This window comes from Equus quagga, unplaced genomic scaffold (assembly GCF_021613505.1).
Source record: "Equus quagga isolate Etosha38 unplaced genomic scaffold, UCLA_HA_Equagga_1.0 146_RagTag, whole genome shotgun sequence".
NCBI classification, from domain to species: Eukaryota; Metazoa; Chordata; class Mammalia; order Perissodactyla; family Equidae; genus Equus; species Equus quagga.
In genome coordinates, this window is record NW_025796728.1 from 10,029,414 (window position 1) to 10,054,969 (window position 25,556).

General features: G+C 34.5%; 1 protein-coding gene across 3 annotated transcripts in view; it reads left to right on the plus strand.

Annotated features, from left to right (window-relative positions):
- Positions 1-25,556, plus strand: part of LOC124232942 (sister chromatid cohesion protein PDS5 homolog A) — a 163,440-nt gene that overhangs the window by 100,639 nt on the left and 37,245 nt on the right. For all 3 annotated transcript variants that reach the window (XM_046649887.1, XM_046649889.1, XM_046649888.1), the window contains exons 18-26: positions 1,638-1,743; positions 4,343-4,503; positions 7,159-7,282; positions 8,103-8,261; positions 10,712-10,780; positions 11,929-12,065; positions 13,838-13,961; positions 14,484-14,688; positions 15,206-15,320. In XM_046649887.1, coding sequence (XP_046505843.1) covers positions 1,638-1,743; positions 4,343-4,503; positions 7,159-7,282; positions 8,103-8,261; positions 10,712-10,780; positions 11,929-12,065; positions 13,838-13,961; positions 14,484-14,688; positions 15,206-15,320 — 1,200 coding nt within the window. The remainder of the gene's footprint in view (positions 1-1,637; positions 1,744-4,342; positions 4,504-7,158; positions 7,283-8,102; positions 8,262-10,711; positions 10,781-11,928; positions 12,066-13,837; positions 13,962-14,483; positions 14,689-15,205; positions 15,321-25,556) is intronic.

A 25,556-nucleotide genomic window follows, 5' to 3' on the forward strand; every position in this document is an offset into this window, starting at 1 on the left:
TGGAGCTGCTTTGAAAAACAGTTTGGCAATTCCTCAAAAAGTTAAACGTGGCGCTACCATGTGATCCAGCAATTTCCCTCCTAAATATATGCCCAAGAGAAGTGAAAATATATGTCCATACAAAACCTGTATATGAATATTTATAGCAACATTATTCATAATAGCCAAAGAGTAGAAACAATCCAAAGGTCTGTCAACTAAGGAATGGATAAATTGTCTTATATGAATACACTAAAACATTATTCAGAATTAAAATCAATGAAGTACTGATGCATGCTACAACATGGATGAACCTCAAGAACACTGTGTTAAGTGAAAGGAGTCATAAAAGACCACATATTATATGATTCGATCTTTATGAAATGTTCAGAATAGGCAAATGTATGGCAGGAGAAAGTAGATTCATGGATGCCTAGGGCTAGAGGAAGTGGGGGTGAATAAGAAGTGACTCCTAATAGGGAAGGTGTTTGTCTAGGGGTGAAGGTGAAATCTAAAATTAGATTGTGGTAATGGTTGTACAACCCTGTGAATATACCATTGAATTATGCATTTTAAATAGGTGAGTTATATGGTGTGTAAATTATATTTCAAGCTGATGTTTATACACACACACATCTGATTTGTTTTCAAAAAAATGTTTTTATATCAATTGAAGGTTTTGATGAAGTATTTAAATTATTCTTGTGATGTTAAAGGGGAAATGAAAGTACTAAAAGTGGTTTAAATTTCAACCCCTGTACATCTATATATATGTTGTACTTTTAAAAAATTTTTATTAATAATTTGACTAAAATATGCATACCACCAAAGGAAAACATTTTAACGTAAAACTTTTATTATTAGTTTCTATTTGTTGAATATTTGCTATATTTACTAGGTCATTTACTGTAATAATTTAGTCTTCAATATAAGGTAGTATTTTCTTCAGTTTACTGATGAGAAAATGACGTCTCAAAACCAAAATCATGTCTGTTTTTACCTAAAATAGTACCATGTTGCTACATAGTCTGAGTTTTATTGAGTGGGTAATATTCCATTTTGTGGTGGTTAGATATGTTTGAAAAACTAATTCCATAATGTTAGACAATTAAACAGTTTTCAACTGATGAATCTGTTTTGAATATAACGTAATGCTTCTGATGGATTGCTTCTTTGCTATAAATTTCTAGGAATGGAATTACTGATTTAGTAAATTAATTACCAGTGATTAATTTAATGCCTCTGTTCATGTGTTTGTTTACTATTTGGTTTTTGCTTAAGTGAATTGTCACGCATCCATTTAGCACTGCCATCTTGTTTTTCTTAAAATTGTAAATGATCTCTTTATATATAGAAATGAATATTAAGTTGCTTATACTTACATAAATATATGTTCAGTATGTGTATCATTTAATTTTAGTTTTGTTGTTTTTCAGTAGTTATTATACATTGAGTTTGGGATGTGGGAGAAGAAGATAAACTAAAAATAAGCGCCGCTGTCAAGTAGAGAGCAAAGTTTAAAGAGTCACGAAATAATTTTTCCCCCCAGAAATGTATTTGAATCTGATGTTTAGGTCTATATGTGTCCTGCCACATTGCAATTAGGATACAGTTACTAATTTAGTAGTGTTACTAATTAGATTTTCTCGTTTTAATAGTGCACTGGTAAAATTGATGAATAAATCAATAGAGGGGACAGCAGATGATGAAGAGGAGGGTGTAAGTCCAGATACAGCGATTCGTTCAGGACTTGAACTTCTTAAGGTATTTTTTAAACAGTTTTGTCTCCATGCATTTCCACAGTCATAATTTGAATTCCCTTAAGGATATGCAAGAGTCAGGCTTTATTTCATTGGGAACTATTCAAAAGATTAAAAATTTATAGTAGAAATCATATTTTATAAAAATATATTTTTACACTATAATAATGTGTTATAAAATAATTTTTTTGTTTTTGCTATTTCCTTCATTCATTGCATGCTTGCTATGCTTGTAACTGAATGATCTAGTCTTTCCTTTCAAAGAACCTGCATCTGGGATGGTAGGACTGCTCACAAGAATTATCTTATGAGGGGCTGGCCCCATGGCGAGTGGTTAAGTTCACACGCTCCGCTTTGACGGCCCAGGGTTTCGCCGGTTTGAATCCTGGGTGCAGATGTGGCACCGCTCATGAGGCCATGCTGAGGAGGCATCCCACATGCCACAACTAGAATGACCCACAACTAAAAGTACACAACTATGTACCAGGGCCCTTTGGGGAGAAAAAGGAAAAATAAAATCTTTAATTAAAAAAAAAGAATTATGACAGCATCTGTCTGATCAGGGAATTTTTAAACAATTGGTAATCATAATAGATGACAAAGAACTCAGAGAATTGAGCAATTAGTAGGAGCCAGGTCAGGCAAGACTTTGTGGACAAGATATGACCTAATCTAGGGAAATCACAGCATCATGAAAGAGAATAATTCTTGCCATTTTTTAGGGATCCTTGGGAGTCTAGCCTGACTAGAATAGAATTGCTTTGAGGAATAGTAGGAGACAGGGCTGGTTCCAGATTGTGGAGTGCCTCTGGGACAGAAAGGTACTATCAGGGGCTTTTAACCCAGCTTTTAATATGATACAGCACTCGATAGAGCTTTCATTGGATGGAGTAAAGAAGAGAACAAATTGAAGGCAAAGAAAGATTTAGACCACTACAACATGTGAAGAGACAATCCAGTGCACTGGACATTAGATAGAAAAGAGAGTGATGGGATTGTATTGGAATGGTTTTAAATATTATTTCATGGAAAGAATTTATATGGTTTCCTGAGAGATTTTAATTAATTATATTTTTAATAATGGGGTTATATTTTTAAATAGTTCTGAGAGTCAAATCATCTTTAAGGTAAATATTTTTAATAGATTGTTTGATTCAGTTTTTCAAATTCTCCATTTTTCTGTAAATAATTAAAACCTCATAACTAATATTATCACTGTAAACCTAACTAAATGGGACAGTCTCTTCACTTTATAACCCATGAAATAAATGCTTATTGAATAAATTAATGAGACTACCTACTACATTCCTCCGTCTGTCTGCCTCTCTGCTTTTAGCCCCTATTCTCGATACCATGCTAACTAAATTGCTTCCACTTCATGGAACGTAAACTTTATAGACGTTATATCTAACTTGTTATAAATTCCTTAAGAGTAGGCTGGGACTTGTGTCATAATAAATAAGGGAATAATTGTTTATGTTTGTAATTGTGATTAAAAGTTCACAATAATGGCTTCTTTGTTTATAGTTATGATGAGTGAACTTTTTTTAATTAAGATTATGATAGTTAACAACCTTTTGAAATTACAGTTGTACATCATTATTAGTCATGTTGTAGGTATGCCACTTCACCCCTAGTGCCCTCCCCCCACTCCCCCTTTCCCCTGGTAACCACTGATCAGTTCTCTTTGTCTATATGTTAACTACCACCTATGAGTGGAGTCATACAGAGTTAGTCTTTCTCTGTCTGGCTTATTTCACTCAACATAGTACCCTCAAGGTCTGTCCATGTTGTTGTGAATGGGACAACTTTGTCCTTTTTTATGGCTGAGTAGTATTCCATTGTATATATATACCATATCTTCTTTATCCAATTATCAGTTGCTGGACACTTAGGTTGGTTCCATGACTTGGCTATTGTGAATAATGCTGCAATGAACATAGGGGTGCATGGGACTTTTGGAATTGCTGATTTCAGGTTCTTAGGATAGATACCCAGTAGTGGGATGGCTGGGTCATAAGGTATTTCTATTTTTAACTTTTTGAGAAATCACCATACTGTTTTCCATAGTGGCTGCACCAGTTTGCATTCCCACCAACAGTGTATGAGGGTTCCTTTTTCTCCACAGCCTCTCCAACATTTGTCACTCTTGGTTTTGGATATTTTTGCCATTCTAACAGGTGTAAGGTGATAAGATGAGTGAACTTTTTGTGATGGCTTTCACTTAAAATATTTCCTCATAGACTATCTTTTTGCCAGTGAAATAAATCTCTATGTTAGCATTTTGTTCACATCACACTTCATTAAAAAAAAGGAGCCTCGTTTTCTGCATTCCTCGTATCAGAATAGACTAAGAGATGAAGAAGAGAATAGGGCAAGGACTATATATCAGCTGTCTTAAGGAATCTACTACACAGTATTTCTGCTAATGTCTCATTAGCCACAACTAACTGCAAGGGAAACTACAAGATACGATCTTTATTCTATGTGGCTAGTGTATGCAGCTCATAACTTGAAATTTTATTTACAGTAGAAAATAATTCTCTTCTTTTAGTGGACTAAAACTGTTGTCTGTACTTCTAAAGCTATATCTGTTTCTCCAGGTTCTGTCTTTCACACATCCTACCTCGTTCCACTCTGCAGAGACGTATGAGTCCCTGTTACAGTGCCTCAGAATGGAAGATGACAAGGTAGCAGAAGCTGCTATACAAATTTTTAGAAATACAGGCCACAAAATTGAAACAGACCTGCCCCAGATACGATCGTGAGTATGTTTTTTCTCATGGTAAACACAGAAGTTTTTAAGTGTGGGAGCCATAGGATCATTGTTTCCCTTTCACATGGAAAGACAGCAGAGAGGAAAGACAGGTTTTATTTAAAAGCTACTTATTTGTATCCTTTACTTCATCTCTTCTCTGCCTCACGCTCCTCCCCTACCATTAGAATATAGGCAGAGGAAGAAATGAAACTTGGCTTATTAGAATATGATTTTAAAATATTCATAATCAAAAGTTATCAGAATTTAGAATTTGTGATTAATGTATCTTCCTAATCTGTGTATTTTCATTTTTTTCTCTCCAACTGGTTTATAAATTCAATAGCTACTATCCTCATATTCTACCAAAGAGTGGGATAATCAAGTAGTGTGCTTATAAAATATTTATTAGTTGCTTGGTTGTTGCCAGTGGTGCTTTTATTGTTTTGATCACTCCCTCTAGATTACCTCCCCTCTCATAAGAATGTAGTACCTTCTGGTATTTTCACTTTGGCATCTTAAAGAGGGTTGCTTTAGGATCAAACTTGTTCTGAGATTTTATATTTAGACATAAGATGTGGGAGATGTCTTTTGGAGGAAGAACACATTGCTGATAGCTATTGAACTAGATCTTCAGGGTATATGCAGATAGTTCAGGGAATATCCAAATTAAACCGGTTTTTCCTCACAGGGTAGTAACAGGACAAGAGGACTCATGACTCCTAAAGTTTTTATTAAATTTGTGAGGTAATAGTTTAACTTGAGAAATAATTCATTGTCAACACAGTACTGGCTAATATAAAAGAATTACCCCAGTCAGTCCCTGCTCTCAAGGAGTTTATAGCCTAGAGATGATAATCTTTATATTTGTACATTATAGGAAAAAATCATTGACATGGTAGGATAAAGTTTCTGGTGAGTTTTTAAAGGTTAGGAAAACCTATACATTTTTTAAGGAAAAGGATTTATTCTTAAAGGAATTCTATCCCAAAGGAAGCAGTGGAAAAATGGGTATAGGTGGAAGAGTTAACTTTGGACACAGGGAATAAAAACTCTTGTTCTTAAGACAAGTGGGGAAGGAAGCAGAGAAGCACAACACTGTAGATCTCACTAACAATGCTGATGGCATCTTTGGATTATAGCGCACTAGAAAAACAAGGAGAAAGATTAAAGTTGGCTTATGTATCATCGTTTCATTAGGCTAAGAACAATTAACGATACATTTAACAACAACTTGATCAACACTCTATCTTCCTTTGTTACTTACCTGTGTTATTTTCAAGAACTGTTACCCTAGTAAATGAATTTGTGAATGGAAGACTTAATCAGTGCTTAGTCAAGGAAGCTATTTGGGCATGGAAATCCCTATCTCATAATTCCAAACCTGCATGGAGAGAAACGTGGCATTCACAAATATCAAATCAGACTTACAATGACTAGCATATGTCCCAGTTTTTTGGTTGAGGTGCATGACCTGGGGTCTGAGATATTGCTCTTAATGTCTTGCTTCCCATTATTATAACAGGGCCCTTTGTCACCATTGCACTTGATACCACTGACCTTATCATCTATAAAATGGAATCATTGCATTAAATGTATGACAAGTATCTGTCCTTAAATTTTTATTTTGCCTTACAAATTTTCTTATGATTAGAAAAATACTTAAATGTTCATTGTAAAAAGCTGAAACTTTAGAAAATATAAAGGAAAAAAGAGGGTCACTGTTAACATTTTGATATATATTTTTATTGAATGTTTTATCTACTTGAAGTATATGCCTGTTGTTTTTTATAAGTTGTTAGAAACACGCTATTTTCTTCATTCTACTTAATGTTTTCCTATATCATTATTTAATGCTTTGAGACTAATATGTATTTCCATATTGTTCTAGAGAAGGATTTTTTACTTTGATCTTCAATGTCAGTATGGAGGTTAAGTGAATGGATCTTTGGAACAGAAATGCTTATCTTCAAATCCCGACTCCACCATTTCCTAGCTCTATCACCTTAAGCTCAAATAAATAATTTTTTTGTGCTTTAGTTTTCTCATCTATTTAATAACCATATTAATAGTCCTCTTTGGCTGATTGTGAGGATTAAGTGAATTAAGATGTGTAAAAACACTTAAAATGGTGCTTGGCACAAGTATTCAATAGCTGTTAGATGTTTTTATTACTCTTCTACTGATATATATATGTGTCTATATCCTTGCATACTTTCTTTCACTGGTGCGATTATCTCAGCTTTTTAATAAAACCTGGCCTTTTGCTACTTTTTTTCCATGGCTGCTTTAAAATAAGGGGATTGTGAAAGGGAAGTGGAAAATTAGGATATCTCCTTAGATGGTAAATGTAAAAATATGGGATGGGTCAAGTTTTAGATCCTAAGTTAAGGGTGGTTTGTTTATTTCTCCATATTCATAAAGTGGCTTTAAACAAAAATTTTCTCCTGAAGTAGCCTTTTTCATGAGGCATTGTATTTCTTGGATTATGCTTGGGGACAGAGGAGGAACTTTAAATCTTTCTATATGTCAGGTAATTTTTAAGAGAGGCTTCTCTACCAGCATACATCCAGATAGTTACAGGAGAGGAAGTAGGAGACAACCAAAAGAAATACTTGTGGTTTATGGGCTTTTTTTTTTTTAACTATGATATTATTTTTGCAGGACCTTAATTCCCATTTTACATCAGAAAGCAAAGAGAGGTACTCCACACCAAGCAAAACAGGCTGTTCACTGTATACATGCCATATTCACAAATAAAGAAGTCCAGCTTGCACAGATTTTTGAGGTATATAAAATTATATAGGATGTGTTTATGTTGGTTTTTGTTTTTATGTTCTGTGGTTTTATGAAGATAGAAGGTAGATTATTTTAGCTATTTAGTCCCACCCTAGAGTATAAATTCCATGAGAGCAGGGACTCACTGTTGTATTCAGCACTATATTCCTGGCCTTTAGATGAGGTGTTTAAATACTACTTATGAAATGATGTTTTGTGTGTGTGTCTTAGAACATTTTACTTAATTTTAGCTTTATTGCCTCAGTAGTCTATTTATCCTCAGAAAGTATTGGTAGTTGACTTTGAACCACTCAGTTCATACTGACAGTCATACCTGAAAATTAGTCCTATTTGCCTTTCCTTATGTATGCTCCTTGGCCTGGTTCCAGTGCTAGAAAGGTATTCTTATTATCTTTAATTGGATACAGTATGAACAGAACCCGGTGAACTCTTATGTTTTATGGTCCACAGTCATTTAAAATGTCCCCACAGGATAAAATATCCACCAACACAGCAAACCTGTTGTTGTAGACGGCTTGAAAATAATGCTGATTTGATGATGCAGAGATATTCTTGTTTTTACTTCTACCTTTAATGTGTGCCTTATTTTTTTCTTTTATCTTTTTTCTATGTTGTTTCAAACTTAAGTTTCAGTAGGTGAAATAAAAATCAAGTGTCTAATATGGCTGAAGTTACTTTTGATCATATCGTTAGAACAGATTTGTTTGGGCATGATTAATTCAGGAGTACTTAAGAACATTTAGTGTTTCCTTAGGATGTCTAGATATTTATAAAACAAACTGGTAATTTTGACTGTTTTATTTTTATAGCCACTCAGTAGGAGTCTGAATGCTGATGTACCAGAACAACTTATAACTCCATTAGTTTCATTGGGCCACATATCTATGTTAGCACCAGATCAGTTTGCTTCTCCAATGAAATCTGTAGTAGCAAATTTTATTGTGAAAGATCTCCTAATGAATGACAGGGTAAGTTTCTCATTTAATTAAATTTAGAATCATGAGATTAAGACTATTTACATCTTTATTACAATATTTCTGCTTTCTGTGTGTAATTCTCTTTTCCTTTTAAATTATTCTCTATTTGCCCCCTTATTTATTTACTTAAATTTCCAAATGACATCCTGATGTCAGTGTAGCTATTATTAGAACTTAACATTTAAGAAAGAAAAAATGAGAACATGAGATGGATGAATCATGAAGTAAAAAATATAAGTCAAATGCTATTATCCTAACATTTGAAGGACAATTTACTGGAGTGCTAGAATTTTGCTTTATCAAACATTGTTGAAAATATAAGTGGAATTGTACTTGACTAGCATTTTGAAATATAATTACATTGCACTTTTGGCACTAGATTTATGTATTCTATTTTAGTTATTGAATTGTGTGTGTGTGTCACATGTGTGCACACATGGTGATTTATTAGCTCTGGGTTGGAGCCCAGGAATGTATAGCTTGAAAAGGTTCCCCAAGTGATTTATGAAACACACTTCTGATTAAGAATCACTCCTTTACCAAATGGATCTAAGTTAAAGAGTTACTGAATGAAGACACAAATCACTCTTACCTGTGGATCGTTGTAGATGACTTTCAATGCAGTGCTAACTTATCCAACTTAACCTAATCCTTCTACATGATCCACTAGTCTTTGATCCCTCAATATCTGAACTTAAAAAGAGAGACACTTGCCAGTGCACTCCTTCCTCCTTTCCCTTCCCCTGTTTGGATGTAATAGACGAGGATGGAAGAGCATGGCCGAAGTCTCATTTCCCACTCCTTGCATTCATGCTGTTCTTTGCACTGTTGATAGACGTGACTGACAATAAATGTGAAATTTAAGACACCTCTTAAATGACGATTTGATTGTTGATAGATCCTATTTTAATATGGTTCTTGTTGTGTGTGTGGTAAAATATACACAATATTAACTTTGCCATTTTTAAGCGTACAATTCACCTACATTGTATACACCCACGTTGTTGTTGTTTTTGTTGGGTTTTTGTTTTGTTTTTGTTTAAAAACAAATTTAATAACATATATACTTCTGATATACATGGGAGATACCCAGGAAAGCTGATGAACTTTCCAAAATAGCCCAAGCCACCATCTAAATTATGTACTCACATTGTTGTGTAACCATCACCACTGTCTATTTCCAGAACTTTATTATCTCAGACAGAAACTCTGTATCCATTAACCAATAACTCCCTCCTCCCCCTGCCCCTGGTAACTTCACTTCTATTTTCTGGCTCTACAAATCTGCCTGTACTAGATACCTCTTATCATACAGTATTTGTCCTTTTGTGTCTGGCTTATTTCACTTAGCATATTGGTTTCAGGGTTCATCTGTGTTACAGTATGTAGCAGAATTTCATTCACTTTTTGCCAAAATAATATTCCCTTGTATGTGTAGCCTACATTTTCTTTATTCATCTGTTGATAGACACTAGGGTTTTTTCCACCTTTTGTCTATTGTGAATAATGCTGATATGAACATTTGAGTCTCTGTTTTCAGTTCTTTTGGATATATACCTCAGAGTGGAATTGCTGGGTCACACGGTCATTCTGTGATTAACTTTTTGAGGGACCGCCAAACTTTTCCACAGTAGCTACCATTTTCCATTCCCACCAGCAATGCACAAGTCTTCCAGTTTCTCCACATCTTTGCCAACACTTATTCTTTCCTGTTTTTTTAATAATAGCCATCATAGTAGGTACAAAGTAGTATCTTGTGGTTTTTATTTGTGTTTCCCTAATGACTAATGGTATTAAGGATTTTTTTCATGTACTTACTGGCCATTTGTCTTTTGTCTTTGGATATTCAAAGTCCTTTGCCCACTTTTAATTGCATTGTTTGTCTTTGTTGTTGTTGAGTTGTAAGAATTCTTTATATATTCTGAATATTAAACCCTTGTCAGACATTTGCCAAATCCAAGATCATGAAGATTTTCCCCTGTCTTCTTCTAAGAGTTTTATAGTTTTAGCTCTTAAGTTGAGATCTTTGATCCATTTAGAGTTAATTTTTATATGTGATATACGGTAACTGTCCAGCTTCATTCTTTTGCTTGTGGATATCTAGTTTTTCCAGCACCATTTATTGAAGAGACTATTCTTTGCCCAATAATTGGTCTTAGCACCCTTGTTATATGAGGGTTTTCTGGGTTCTCTGTTGCATTCCATTGGTCTATATGTCTATACTTATGTCCGTACCAACCACACTCTCATTATTACTGTAGATTTGTGGTAAGTTTTGAAATCAGGAAATTTGCATCCTCCAACTTTGTTCTTCTTTTCCAATCTCTGGTTGGTGACTTTGCTATAGGCTTCTTAGAGCACTGCATTGTGCAGCATGCAAAGCTTAATGAGCGAAACTTTAAAATTTTTTCTAAAAGTTAAATTTATTCAATTGTCTGTAGTCAACAGGTGAGAAGAATGGAAAATTATGGTCTCCAGATGAAGAAGTTTCTCCTGAAGTATTAGCAAAGGTAAATTTCTGTGGCTCTTGATAACTTTTATGTTGAAATGAACATTCATAGATATCCTTTTTTTTAACCTAACAGTTAATAAGCATTTTTAAATGAGGTGCTTTATTTTTAAATCAAAAGTTCTGTTTCTCAAAGAAACTGTAGTTGTCAGTGAGTTATTTATATATAGGTATATGTCAGCATCTTCTGTAGACCTTCCTGCCTGCTAAAACAATTTCAGTGAGGCTGTTTTACACAGAGATTGTTTGTAGAATGTTGATGCTCAGAAGCATCTCACATCTAGCCTCACTACCACTATCTATCTACAAGCCTATGAATATCAACTTGGCAAAAATGGATGGCTGTCATCGAATTGGTAACTTTTGATAGATGTAAACTGTACCTCATGAAAACTAATTTCTAAAGTCAGGTTTAAAATAAGACTGCTTCATTATCATCTTCCTTGATAATCTGTTTCACCTTGTATAGCTTCATAGTTGTCATGTATTCCATCAATTCTTTTTTCCAGGTTGTCAATAAATACAGTGAACAATACCTAAATCCTTTAGCTAGTTCTTTCATGTATATTGGTAACAATCATTTGAGTAAAGCCTCTAAGTAATTATGACCACAAATAATTATGGATTCTCCTAGATTTTTTTTATCATAATGTCAAGTGAGACTGAATCAAATTTGATTGTTTCTTCAAAATAGTTTTTTACTAATACAGAAAATATCTGAATAGTTCTTTTTAATTACTATAATATTAGAATAGTTTAAATAGTTATTTTTAAACAACTTGAAAATCTTGGGCAAATGTGCAAGTATGAAAAGCCCTGAGTCCAGGAACCAGACCTTGCTTGGGCAAGTTACCCATTATAGTAATGTGTCTATTTCCTTATGTGTTGGAAATAAGAATACATCTCTCATAGAGTTGTTTAGGAGATTAAATAAATTAATATATGTACAGCTCTGGGAAAAGTACCTGGTACAAATTAAACAATACATATTAGTTCTTATTGTTATTGTTATTGTTATTATTCTGCAGACTTTTTAAATAAAACATGTCTGCCAGCAATTGAGACATCTCACTAATCTAATTAACATAATCTTCCCTTTAATTGGAATTTTAAGTTGCTTTCTTTTTTTAGCATGTTAATATTTTATAGGTACAGGCAATTAAACTTCTGGTAAGGTGGCTGTTGGGTATGAAAAACAACCAGTCTAAATCTGCCAATTCAACTCTTCGGTTATTATCAGCGATGTTGGTTAGTGAGGGTGACCTGACAGAGCAAAAGAGGATCAGGTGAGATTTTTCTTCCTTTCTAATTTTTTAGCTCAAAGGGTTGGTAGAGGGGCCAGCCTAGTGCCGTAGTGGTTAAATTCGTGCACTCTGCTTCAGTGGCCCAGGGTTTACCAGTTCAGATCACGGGCATGCACCTACGCACCGCTTATCAAGCCATGCTGTGTTAGGCATCCCACATATAAAGTAGAGAAAGTGGGGATGGATGTTCCTCAGGGCCAATCTTCCTCAGCAAAAAGGGGAGGATTGGTGGTGGATGTTAGCTCAGGGCTAATCTTCCTCAAGAAAAAAATGTTGGTAGAGCTTACATAGGAATTATTTACCTAATTAATATTGAATGTTGTAATTGCACCATGTGCTTTGAGATCAACTCTTATGTACTCCTTGAATATAAATTAACACAGTCTTGTCAGAATAGTTTGGCATTTGTCCCTAGATCCTTAAAAATGTTATTCTTTAACTCTTTATTTTTACAGTAGTGAAATAATAAAAGAATCATACAAAAATATAAACACAAATATGTTCTTTCCAGCATTTTTTATCATCACAAAAAATAGGGGAATGTTTAACTATGGAACACACATATCATGAAATATTATGTAGATCTTAGTTAGATATTACATATCCCATGGTTCAGCTTGGGCTCTTAGAATCAGAAACTTATACAACTCTACTCTGCATTTACTGGCTGTGTGAACTTGTATAAATAACTTTTCAAAGCCTTAATTTCCTCATAGAGTGAAAATTAGATGAGACGAAGCCTGTTAAGTGTTTCACACACTGCATGGCACAGAGTTAAGCATGCAAATAGTAGCTATTATTTTTTCAATTCCTGAATCATTTGCCTCAGAAGCCATTTTAGGGTCCCTCATCATTACCAGTGCTCACTTTGATGATCCTGTTGTCTAAGAGAACATGTTTTCTCCTCTTATATGCTAAATAATAGTTCCTCATGAATTCAGGCCGGCTTTCTACGTTTCTAAAGTCTTCAGAATATCAAAGCCATGCTATGTTCCACATAGAAGTTGAAGTAAGGAGACCGTCTTTCCCCCCATTCATTGTCACATTTTACCATTTAGGTAATAAAAGTCCACTTGTTGGGGATGGGAGTGCCTACACCTCCTAGATTCCCTTTGAAAACTTCATGCTGCCAAAGGAAGTCTGACCCAGAGACTAGTACCTAAGATAGTCACTGGCTCTCATCTCCCAATGCTTTCCTTTTAGATATTTGTCTGATACCTCCCCTTTTCTGGTACAAATCAATTCCTAATTGCTGGCCCCTCCATTTCATCAGACATGTGCGTAGGCTTAAGTTAGATTTCTGTTAATGTGTGTATATATGTATATGCATTAAGGAAATTGTAGGATATAGATTTAAAATGATGGTGATTTTTGATTTTTCAGGGTTTTTTAAACTCAAGTTTTCTACAGTGAATATGTATTTATCTTAATACAGTTCCTAAGGTATGGTTCTTCTTAGCATTGCAGTTGGTGTAGTTGTGATTGTAAGCAGAATTGCTTGGCTGTGGTGGAGGATCTAAGCTAGGGCATAACTAAAAGTGAAGGCAGATAAATTTATGATCAGATCATCACAGTGATTTGAGCTTTTTCTCCTATATTGAGTTCAAGGACTCAAATTGCTTTTCCATATATGTACGTTATGTCATTTTAAGCATAAATTATGCTAAAGACCTGAATACTCAAAAGGGATCAGAGCATATTTATGAATGATAATGGTTATAGGAAATGTTTATTTCTTTTTTGTTTGTTTATAGTAAATCTGATATGTCTCGCTTGCGATTAGCTGCTGGTAGTGCCATAATGAAGCTTGCTCAGGAACCTTGTTACCATGAAATTATAACCCCAGAACAGTTTCAGCTCTGTGCACTTGTTATTAATGTAAGTAACAATCTTATTTTCATCAGTTACTTAACCTTCAAGTATATTTAGGGGCTGGCTGGGTGGCACAGGGGTTAAGTTGACATGTTCCGCTTCGGTGGCCTGAGGTTCACTGGATCGGATCCCAGGTGTGGACCTACGTACCACGTGTCAAGCCATGCTGTGGTAGGCGTCCCATGTAAAGTAGAGGAAGATGGGCACGGATGTTAGCTCAGGGCCAGTCTTCCTCAGCCAGGAGAGGAGGATTGGTGGCAGATGTTAGCTCAGGGCTAATCTCCACCCCGCCACCACCAAAAAAAAGTATATTTACTTTCTATGGATATAGATCCATTTGCTGTGTAGATGTGTATACTACAAAGATTACTATTATTGCTATTCTAATTAAATATCTCCTAAATGTTAAGTTATTTATTCTCCCAGTATAATTATCGTTTTTCAAAGTGACATTAAGAATACGTAAACTGTTCTTTTGTAAATATTGCCAATTTTTATTTACGTATTTTTGTTTTTGTGCTGCCATAGGATGAGTGCTACCAAGTAAGGCAGATATTTGCTCAGAAGCTGCATAAGGCGCTTGTAAAGTTGCTGCTCCCGTTGGAGTATATGGCGATCTTTGCCTTGTGTGCCAAAGATCCTGTGAAGGAAAGAAGAGCACATGCACGGCAGTGTTTACTAAAAAATATCAGTATACGCAGGGAGTACATTAAACAGAACCCCATGGCTACTGGTAATTAATTTTGAAAGTTCCCAGTGTGAAAATATATCTTCTCAATGTGTCAATTTGTGTGTGTGTTGGGGGGGTAGTGTGTCATGTATTTCTGTTGTAGTTTATAAGAGCACTGGTTTTTTTATAGAATGCTGTCATTGTAGTTATGATGTACTTAAATTATAAAATCCTGATTCTGAATCCTATTTATAATATGTAAAACTTTGGGGGAACTGCATTTTTCTTATGGGATCAGCAGCGTGGCTTGATTTGAACACATTGCTCAGATGTCAGAGAGTAAAGATTTATTTTCCTAGCTCTGCCAGGGACCCACTGTGCAATCTTAAATTATCCTTTTGGTTTTAATAGCCTTCAAAATTGAAGTAAAAGTATTTCAGTACTATCTAGGTATCATGTTGCCTCTAATTTAGAAATAACTGAGAAAAAAATGGAAACTGAAGTGGTTAGGACACAAAACTAGAGAGGAATTATGTAAAAACTGTTATTACTGTTGTTAATAATAATGTTTTCATTTTAGAGAAATTATTATCACTGTTGCCTGAATATGTAGTTCCATATATGATTCACCTATTAGCCCATGATCCAGATTTTACAAGATCACAAGATGTTGATCAACTTCGTGATATTAAAGAGTAAGTCATGTTGATTTCCAAGAATTCTAAAAATTATTCTTACTTTTTAAAAAAATGCTAAATTTTTTCCTTTTACTATTCCCCATTAGAATTAAAACGTTTTTTATGGTTTTGTTGATTTATTATAAACTGTAAGTTTCATTTTACAGAATGTTCCCATCTAACAAGTTCTTTTTGGTTGTTTTGTTTGTTTCATGTTTGCAGTTAGCTGTGTGAGTCTTTGATTATTTTAGTCTTTATCTTATGTTATTCTTACTGTTTGTATGAAGATGGGCTTCACTTACTTCAGTTTAGTAATTTAGAAATCCCTGTGGTAAAAATTTCTCTCCTTTAACCTAAACTTTGCTTTCAACCTCAAAAGATCATACCTTGAAAATGTGCGTGCTCACGTGAAATACTCGCTAGCAGCACTATGATAATACAAAATTAGATTTGTTATACCAGTCACAGATTTGTCTCTAGTGGAAAGACAGGCAAGTAAAAATTACAGAACACTTGTTTAAGAAGTCTTGTTTATGTAAAATAGAACTTTGTATATAATACAGGGTGAAAGAGTGAGAGGTGGCCTATGATTGTTTACAAATGACCTCCGAGAAACTTTAAAGCAATATTTGCTTTCTTTCCCAATGCTTTGCACGCTTAAATTGGTACCTTCAGCTTGTATTTAAAGTATTAGGATTTTTCTACGTAGGACATTAAGCCTTATTCCTAATCTTATTTAAGGTTATAATAAACATTTGTCTCTGCTTCCTGTAGCTTTCATCACTGAAATTGTGTCAATGGAAGAGATGTTATATCATGTTCAACATTACTGTTAAGCATCGGACTGTGAGCTTCTAACATTTTGAAGCCTTGTCATTCCATTGCTGTTGCTTCCAACACATCATTCCAGTGATAGTGTCTTTATAGTTTAAATTCTTGAAAATACGTATACATAAAAAATTTTTTTTAGAGTTTTAATTGACACGTATTTTAAGAAGCCACATAATTAGGGTTCAGGAGATATAGGTTCTAGTCCCAGCTATGTGACTAAACACTTTACTCCTCTGGGCTTCAGTTGCCTTATCTATAAAATGCAGGATATGAAATAGATAATTTATAAAATATCTTCTAAATCTAATTCTTGTTTATTTAAATGTGTATGTTTCTATTCTATTTGCGAATTCTTTTTCTTACTTTAGAAATCACTTTTATTTTGGCATTTCCCAGAAAGCACTTTCATAAAATGAAAAAGTGATATATGTTTGCCTAGAACGCAAGGTCTATGTTAGAAGACCTTTTAGCTGTATTTAAGTTGCAAGGCAGTCATGTGGAAGAAAGATTAGAGTTAAGAGGGGTAGCTGTGATGTGGGAAGAATATTGAAGTACATGAAATAATTGGAGTTAGGATTGAAATCATTGGCACATATATTTTTGTTCTGTCTAGCATACAGCATTTTTGAGTACCTTTAAACATTCCGGTTACCATGTAATTTGAAGTGTTAATACATTTTTTAAACTGGTTATTTAACTTTATACAAATTAGTTACTTATTGTGTCACTATATTTTGGGGTAAAAAATATATAATGTAAAATTCACCATTTTTACCATTGTGTATAGCTGAGTGGCATTAATTATGGTCTCAATATTGTGCAGCCATCAACACTATTTCCAAAGCTTTTCACCACCCCAGACAGAAACTCTGGACCCATTAAGTAACAATTCCCCATGGCACCCTGCCCCCAGCTACTGATAACCACTATTCTACTTTCTGTCTCTTATGAATTTGCCTATTGTAGAAACCTCGTATAAGTGGAATCATACAGTATTTTCATTTTGTATCTTTTATTTCACTAAACAATGTTTTCAGGGTTCATCCACATTGTAGCTTATGTCAGAACTTAATTCCTTTTTATGGCTGAATGATATTCCATTGTTGGTACATACCACACTTTGTTCATCCATTTCTCTATTTATGGACACTTGGGTTGTTTCCACCTTTTGGTTATTGTGAATAATGCTGGTATGAACGTTGGCATACAGTCATACATCACTTAACAACAGAGATACATTCTGAGAAATGCATCCTTAGGTGATTTTGTCATTGTGTGAACATCATAAAGTGTGCTTACACAAACCTAGATGGTGATAACCTCTTACAAACCTAGGCTTTGGTACTTACTAATCTTATGGGACCACCATTGTGTATGCAGCCCGTCGACCAAAATGTCGTTAGGCCCACAGGACTGTTTAAGTATCTGAGTCCCCGTTTTCCAATCTTTCACGTGTATACCTAGGAGTGAAATTGCTGAGTCAGTTGCTAATTCTATGTTGAACTTTTTGAAGAACCACCAAATTGTTTTCAACAATGGCTGCAACGTTTGATATTCCCACCAGTGGTGCCTGGGTTTCCAGTTTCTCCACATCCTCATCGATTCTTGTTTTTGTATTTTTTTGATAATCCATCCTAATTGGTGTGAAGTGGTTTCTCATTATGGTTTTGATTAGCATCTACCTAATGATTAGTGATTTGATCATCTTTCTGTGTGCCCTTGGCCATTTGTATAACCTTCCTCTTTGGAGAAATGTCTATGCAAGTCTTTGCCCATTTTTTAATTAGGTTGTCTTATTGAGTTGTAAGAGTTCCTTATATAGTTGGATATTAATCCCTTATCTGGTATATGATTTAAACACTTGATAGTGCCCTTAAATGCACAGAAGTTTTTAATGAAGTCCAGTGTATTTATTTTTCTTCTTTGTTGCCTGTACTTTCGTTGTCATATTTAAGAAACCATTGCCAAAACCAAGGTCATGAACATTTGCTACTGTTTTCTTCTAAGAGTTTTGTAGTTTTAGCTCTTAAATTAAAATCTTTAATCCATTTTTAGTTCATTTTTGTATATACTATAAGGTAAGTGTCCAAATTCATTCTTTTGCTTGTGGATATCCAGTTTTCCCAGCACCTTCATTGAAAAACTGTTCTTTCCACATTGATTGGTCTTAGCACGCCAGTCAAAAATCATTTCATTATATACGGAAGGATTTGTTTCTGGGTTCTGAATTCTATTCAGTATGTCTGTATGTCTGTCCTTATACTGGTACCATACTGTTTGACTACTGTAGATTTGTAGTAAGTTTTAAAGTTGGCAAATGTGAGTCCTCCAACTTTGTTCTTTTTCCACATTGTTTTGGCTATTGAGAGTCCCTCAGATACTTGAAATTTCATGTGAATTTTAGGATGCATTTTTTCGTTTGTGCAGAAAATGCTATTAAGCTTTTGATAGAGATTGCATTGAATCCTTATATTGCTTTGGATGTTATTGCTATCTTAACGATATTAAGTCTTCCAACTCATGAACACAGAAATTCTTTCCATTTATTTGTCTTTCAGATTTTTTTCAGCAGTGTTTTGTAGTTTTCTCTGTGCAAATCTTGTCCTTCGTTGGTTAAATTTATTCCTAAATATTTTCTTCTTTTTGATGCTTTGTAAATGGAACTGTTCTCTTAATACCTTCTTCAGATTGTTCATTTCTGTTATCCAGGAATACAACTTTTTTTTATTGAGTTCATAATAGTTTACAACATTGTGAGGTTTCATTTGTACATTATTACTTGTCTGTCACCATATAAGTGCTCCCCTTCAGCCCTGTGCCCACCCCCCAAGCCCCTTCCCCTGGTAACCACTGAATTGTTCTCTTTTTCCTTATGTTTGTTTATCTGCCACATATGAATGAAATCATATGGTGTTTGTCTTCCTCCGTCTGACTTATTTCACTTAACATAATACCCTCAGGGTCCGTCCAGGTTGTTGTGAATGGGACGATTTTGTCTTTTGTTTAGGCTGAGTAATATTCTATTGTGTGTATATACCACATCTTTATCCAGTCATAGGTCCGTGGGCACTTGGGTTGCTTCCATGTCTTGGCTATTGTGAATAATGCTGCAATGAATATAGGGGTGCATAAGTCCCTTTGAATTGTTGATTTCAAGTTCTTTGGATAGATAACCAGTAGTGGGATAGCTGGGTCATATGGTATTTCTATTTTTAGTTTTTTGAGAAATCTCCATACTATTTTCCATAGTGGTTGCACCAGTTTGCATTCCCACCAGAAGTGTACAAGAGTACCCTTTTCTCCACAACCTTTCCAACGTTTGTTATTTTTTTTCTTAGTGATTATAGCCATATTAACAGGTGTAAGGTGAGATACCTTAGTGTAGTTTAGATCTTCATTTCCCTGATGATTAGTGATGTTAGACATCTTTTTATGTGCCTTTTGGCCATCCGTATATCTTCTTTGGAGCAACGTCTGTTCATATCCTCTGATCAGTTTTTGATCGAGTTGCTTTTTTGCTGTTCAGTTGGTGAGTTCTGTATATATTATGGAAATTAAGCCCTTGTCGGATATATGATTTGCAAATATTTTCTCCCAGTTGGTAGGTTGCCTTTTTGTTTTGATCTTGGTTTCCTTTGCCTTGCAGAAGCTCTTTAGTCTGATGAAGTCCTACTTGTTTATTGTTTCTTTTATTTCCGTTGCCTGAGAAAACATAGTATTTGAAAAGATCCTTTTAAGATTGATGTCAAAGACTGTACTACCTATATTTTCTTCCAGAAGTTTTATGGTTTCAGGTCTTACCTTCAAGTCTTTGATCCATTTTGAGTTTTGTTTTTTTTGTTGAGTTAATGATAGGTTACAATCTTGTGAAATTTCAGTAGTACATTATTGTTTGTCAGTCGTGTTGTAGGTGCACCACTTCTCCCTTTGTGCCCACCCCCCCATACCCCCCCCCCTTTTCTCTGGTAGCCACTAATCTGTTCCCTTGTCTACATTTTTAAATTCCTCATATGAGTGGAGTCATACAGAGATTGTCCTTCTCTAATTGGCTTATTTCACTTAACATAATTCCCTCAAAGTCCATCCATGTTGTTGCAAATGGGACCATTTTGTTCTCTTTTACGGCTGAGTAGTATTCCATTGTATATATATACCACATCTTCTTTATCCAGTTATCTGTTGATGGGCACTTAGGTTGCTTCCATGTCTTGGCTATGCTTCCATGTCTTGGCTATTGTAAATAATGCTGCAATGAACGTTGGGGTGCATAGGACTTTTGGAATTGCTGACTTCAAGCTCTTTGGGTAGATACCCAGTAGTGGGATAGCTGGGTCGTATGGTAGTTCTATTTTTAATTTTTTGAGGAATCTCCATACTGTTTTCCATAGTGGCTGCACCCGTTTGCATTCCCACCAGCAGTGTCTAAGGGTTCCTTTTTTTCCACAACCTCTCCAACATTTGTTACTATTAGTTTTAGATATTTTTGCCATTCTAATGGGTGTAAGGTGATATCTTAGTGTAGTTTTGATTTGCATTTCCCTGATGATCAGCAGTGATGGACATCTTTTCATGTGCCTATTGGCTATCCGTATATCTTCTTTGGAGAAATGTCTGTTCATGTCTCCAGCCCATTTTTTTATCGGGTTGTTTGATTTGTTGTTGTTGAGTTGTGAGAGTTCTTTATATATTATGGATATTAAGCCTTTGTCAGATGTATGACTTGCAAATATTTTTTCCCAGTTAGTGGGTTGTTTTTTTGTTTCAATCCTGTTTTCATTTGCCTTGAAGAAGCTGTTTAGTCCGATGAGGTCCCATTTGTTTATTCTTTCTGTTGTTTCCCTTCTCTGAGAAGACATGGTGTCCGAAAAGGTCCTTTTAATACTGATGTCAGAGTGTACTGCCTACGTTTTCTTCTAGAAGCCTTATGGTTTCAGGTCTCACCTTTAGGTTTTTGATCCGTTTTGAGTTTATTTTGGTGAATGGTGAGAAAGAATGGTCAATTTTCATTCTTTTACATATGGCTTTCCAGTTTTCCCAGCACCATTTGTGGAAAAGACTTTCTTTTCTCCATTGTATGCCTTCAGCTCCTTTGTCAAAGATAAGCGGTCCATAGATGTGTGGTTTTATTTCTGGACTTTCAATTCTGTTCCATTGATCTGTGCACCTGTTTTTGTACCTGTACCATGCTGTTTTGATTACTGTAGCTTTGTAGTATGTTTTGAAGTCAGGGATTGTGATGCTTCCCATTTTGTTCTTTTTTCTCAGGATTGCTTTAGCAATTCGGGGTCTTTTGTTGCCCCATATGAATTTTAGGATTCTTTGTTCTAATTCTGTAAAGAACGTCATTAGGATTCTGATTGGGATAGCGAGGAATAAAAACCACATGATCATCTCAATAGATGCAGAGAAAGCATTTGACAAGATTCAACAGTCATTTATGATAAAAACCCTGAACAAAATGGGCATAGAAGGGAACTACCTCAACATAATAAAGGCCATATATGACAAACCCACAGCCAACATCATACTCAGTGAGCAAAAACTGAGCACCATCCCTCTGAAATCAGGAACAAGACAAAGATGCCCTCTATCACCACTCTTATTTAACATAGTACTGGAGGTCCTGGTCGGAGCAATCAGACAAGAATAAGAGGAATCCAAATAGGGAGGGAAGAAGTGAAACTCTCGCTGTTTGCAGACAACATGACCTTATATATAGAAAACCCCAAAGAATTCATTGGAAAACTCTTAGAAGTAATCAATAACTACAGCAAAGTTGCAGGGTATAAGATTAATTTACATAAATCAGTAACATTTCTATATTCTAATAACGAACTAACAGAAAAAGAACTCAAGAACACAATACCATTCACAGTCGCTACAAAAAGAATAAAATACCTTGGGGTGAATTTAACTAAGGAAGTGAAAGACCTATACGATGAAAATTACAAGGCCTTTCTGAGAGAACTGGATGATGACATAAGGAGATGGAAAGACATTCCAAGTACATGGATTGGAAGAATAAACATAGTTAAAATGTCTGTTTATTTTATTTTTGTGTATGGCGTAAGATAATGGTCTACTTTCATTCTTTTCATGTGGCTGTCCAATTTTCCCAATACCATTTATTGAAGAGACTATCTTTTCTCCATTGTTTGTTCTGGGCACCTTTGTCAAAGATTAGCTGTCTGTAGATGTGTGGTTTTATTTCTGGGCTTTCAGTTCTGTTCCATTGATCTGTGTGCCTGTTTTTGTACCAGTACCATGCTGTTTTGATTACTATATCTTTGTAGTACATTTCAAAGTCAGGGGTTTGATGCCTCTGGCTTCAGTTCTTCTTTCTCAGGATTGCTTTAGCTATTCAGGGTCTTTTGTTACCCTATGTGAATTTTAGGATTTTTTTTTTCTATTTCTATGAAGAATGTCATTGGGATTCTGATTGGGATTGCATTGAATCTATAGATTGCTTTGGGTAGTATGGACATTTTAACTATATTTATTCTTCCAATCCATGTGCATGAAATATCTTTTCATTGCTTTATGTTATCTGTTTCTTTCAGTAATGTCTATTGTTTTCATTGTATAAGTCTTTCACCTCCTTGGTTAAATTTATTCCCAGGTATTTTACTGTTTTTGTTGCAATTGTCAATGTGATTGTATTCTTGAATTCTCTTTTTGTTAGTCTGGAATTAGAGTATAGAAATGCAACTGATTTTTGGAAGTTGATTTTGTACCCTGCAACTTTACTGTAGTTATTGATTATTTCTAATAGTTTTCCGATGGGTTCTTTAGGGTTTTCTATGTATAAAATCATGTCATCCGCAAACAGCAAGAATTGCACTTACTCATTTCATGTTTGGCTTCCTTTTATTCCTTTTTATAGAAATACAACTTTTTTTTTAATTCAACTTTGCTGAATTTGTTTATTAATTCAAACGTTTTTATTTTGGATTCTTTAGGATTTACTATATATAAGATCATGTCATCTGCAAATAGAGATGCTTTTACTTTCCTTTCCATTTGCTTGCGTTTATTTCTTTCTCTTTAATAATTGCCCTGGCAAGAACTTTAGTAGTATATTGAATTGAAAGCCAACATTCTTATCTTGTTCCTTATCTTTGATTAAAGCTTTCAGATTTTTACCATTAAGTATGTTATTAGCCCTGGGTTTTTATATATGGCCTTTCTCATGTTAAGGAAGTTCCCTTCTAATCCTAGTTTATTGAGTGCTTTTGTCATGAAAATTTGCTGAATTTTGTCAAATACTTTTTCTGCATCAATTGAGATAATTATGTGATTTTTCCCCCTTCCTTCTATTAATGTAGTATATTACATTGCTTGATTTTTCAAAGGTTAAGCCCCCCTTGCATTCCTAGGGTAAATCCCAGTTGGTCATGGCATATAATCCTTTTAATATGCTGCTGATTTTAGATTGCTAGTATTTTTGTTTGAGGATTTTTGCATCATATTTATAAGGAATATTGGCTTATTGTTTTCTTTTCTTGTAATATCTTTGTCTGACTTTGCTTTTTAGGGTAATTCTGGCCTCATAGAATGAGTTAGGAAGTGTTCTCTCCTCTTAGATTTTTGCAAGAGTTTGAGAAGAACTCATGTTAATTCTTCTTTAAATGGTAGGCTTCACCCCTGAAACCAAGTGGATCTTACTTTTCTTTGTTAGGAGGTTTTGATTACTGATTCAGTCTCCTTGCTTGTTATAGGTATTTTCAGATTTTCTGTTTCTTCTTGAGTCAGTTTTGCTAGTTTGTATGTTTGTAGGGATTTGTCCATTTGCTTAGGATATCCAATTTGTTGATGTATAATTGTTCATAGTATTCTCTTATAATTCTTTTATATCTGTGAGTAGTGAGGAGTAATGGCTCCTCTTTCATTTCTCATTTTGGTAATTTGCATCTCCTCTTTTTCTTTGCCAGTCTAGTAAATTTTGGCAACTTTGTAGATTTTTTTTTAAAGAAAGAACTTTGAGTTTTATTGATTTATCTCCATTTTCCTTTTCTCTGTTTCATTTATCTTTAATCTTTATTATTTTCTTACTTTTGCTGGCTTTGGGTTTAATTTGCTTTTCTTGTTCTAATTCCTTCAGGTATATATTTAGGGTATTCATTGAGATCTTGTTTTTTGATGTAGTGTTTACAGCTATAAATTTACCTTTTACTACTACTAGTTCCGGATGTCGTAAGTTTTGTTGTGTTTTCATTTTTCTCAAGATTTTTTTGTTTTTGGCTTGATTACTTTTTTTGATAAATTTGACAATATAATTGTAAATTTAAGGTGTACAGCATATCACTTTGATAATTTATATATTGTAATATGATTACCATTGAAGCAATATTTATCACATTATATTATTATAGTACAGTATTATTGACTATATTCATTATACTGTGCCTTAGATCTCTGTGGCTTATTTACTACTCCTTATAAGTTTGTACCCTTAAACCCGATCAGTCTCATCCACCCCTCAATCCCCTGGTAACCAACATTTTACTCTCTTTTTTACAGATCTTACCTTTTTTTTTTTTTTTTTAAGATTTCACATATAAGCGATATCATACAGCACTTGTCTTTGTCTGACTTATGTCATTTAGCATAGTGTGCTCAAGGTCCATCCATGTTGTCGCACGGCAGGGTATCTTTCTTTCTCATGGCTCAATAAGAGCCCTTGTGTGTATATACCACATCTTTTTTATCCATTCATCTGTTGATGGGTATTTGAGTTGTTTCTGTATCTTGACTATTAGGCATAATGCTTCACTAAACATGTGTGTGCATATATCTTGTCAAAATCCCGTTTTCATTTCCTTTGGGTATATACCCAGAAATGAAATTGCTGGATCATATGGTAGATCTATTTTTAATTTTTTGAGGAACTTCCCTATTTTACTTAGTGGTTAGACTAATTTACATTCCCACCAACAGTGTAAAGGGGTTCCCTTTTCACCACATCCTTGCCAGCACCTGTTGTCTCCTTTCTTCTTGATGATAGCCATTATAACAGGTGTGAGGTGATATCTCATTGGTTTTGATTTGCATTTCTCTGGTGGTTAGTGATTTGAGCATCTTTTCATGTGCCTCCTGGCCATTTTTATGTCCTCTTTGGAAAGATGTCTATTTAGTCTTCTGCCCAATTTCTAATTAGATTTGGGGTTTTTTTTTTAAGTTGTGTTAGTTTTTTATGTATTTTGGATATTAGCCTATTGTCCAATATATGGTTCGTAAAAATTTTCTCCCATTGTTTAGGCTACTGTTTCATTTTGTTGATTGGTTTCTCTGCTGTGCAGAAGCTTTTGAGTTTGATATCGTTTCATTTCTTGATTTTTGCTTTTGTTTTTTGTGCTTTTGGTATCATGTCCAAAACAATCATTGCCAAGACTAAGAGCAATAAGTTTCTTCCATGTATTTCTT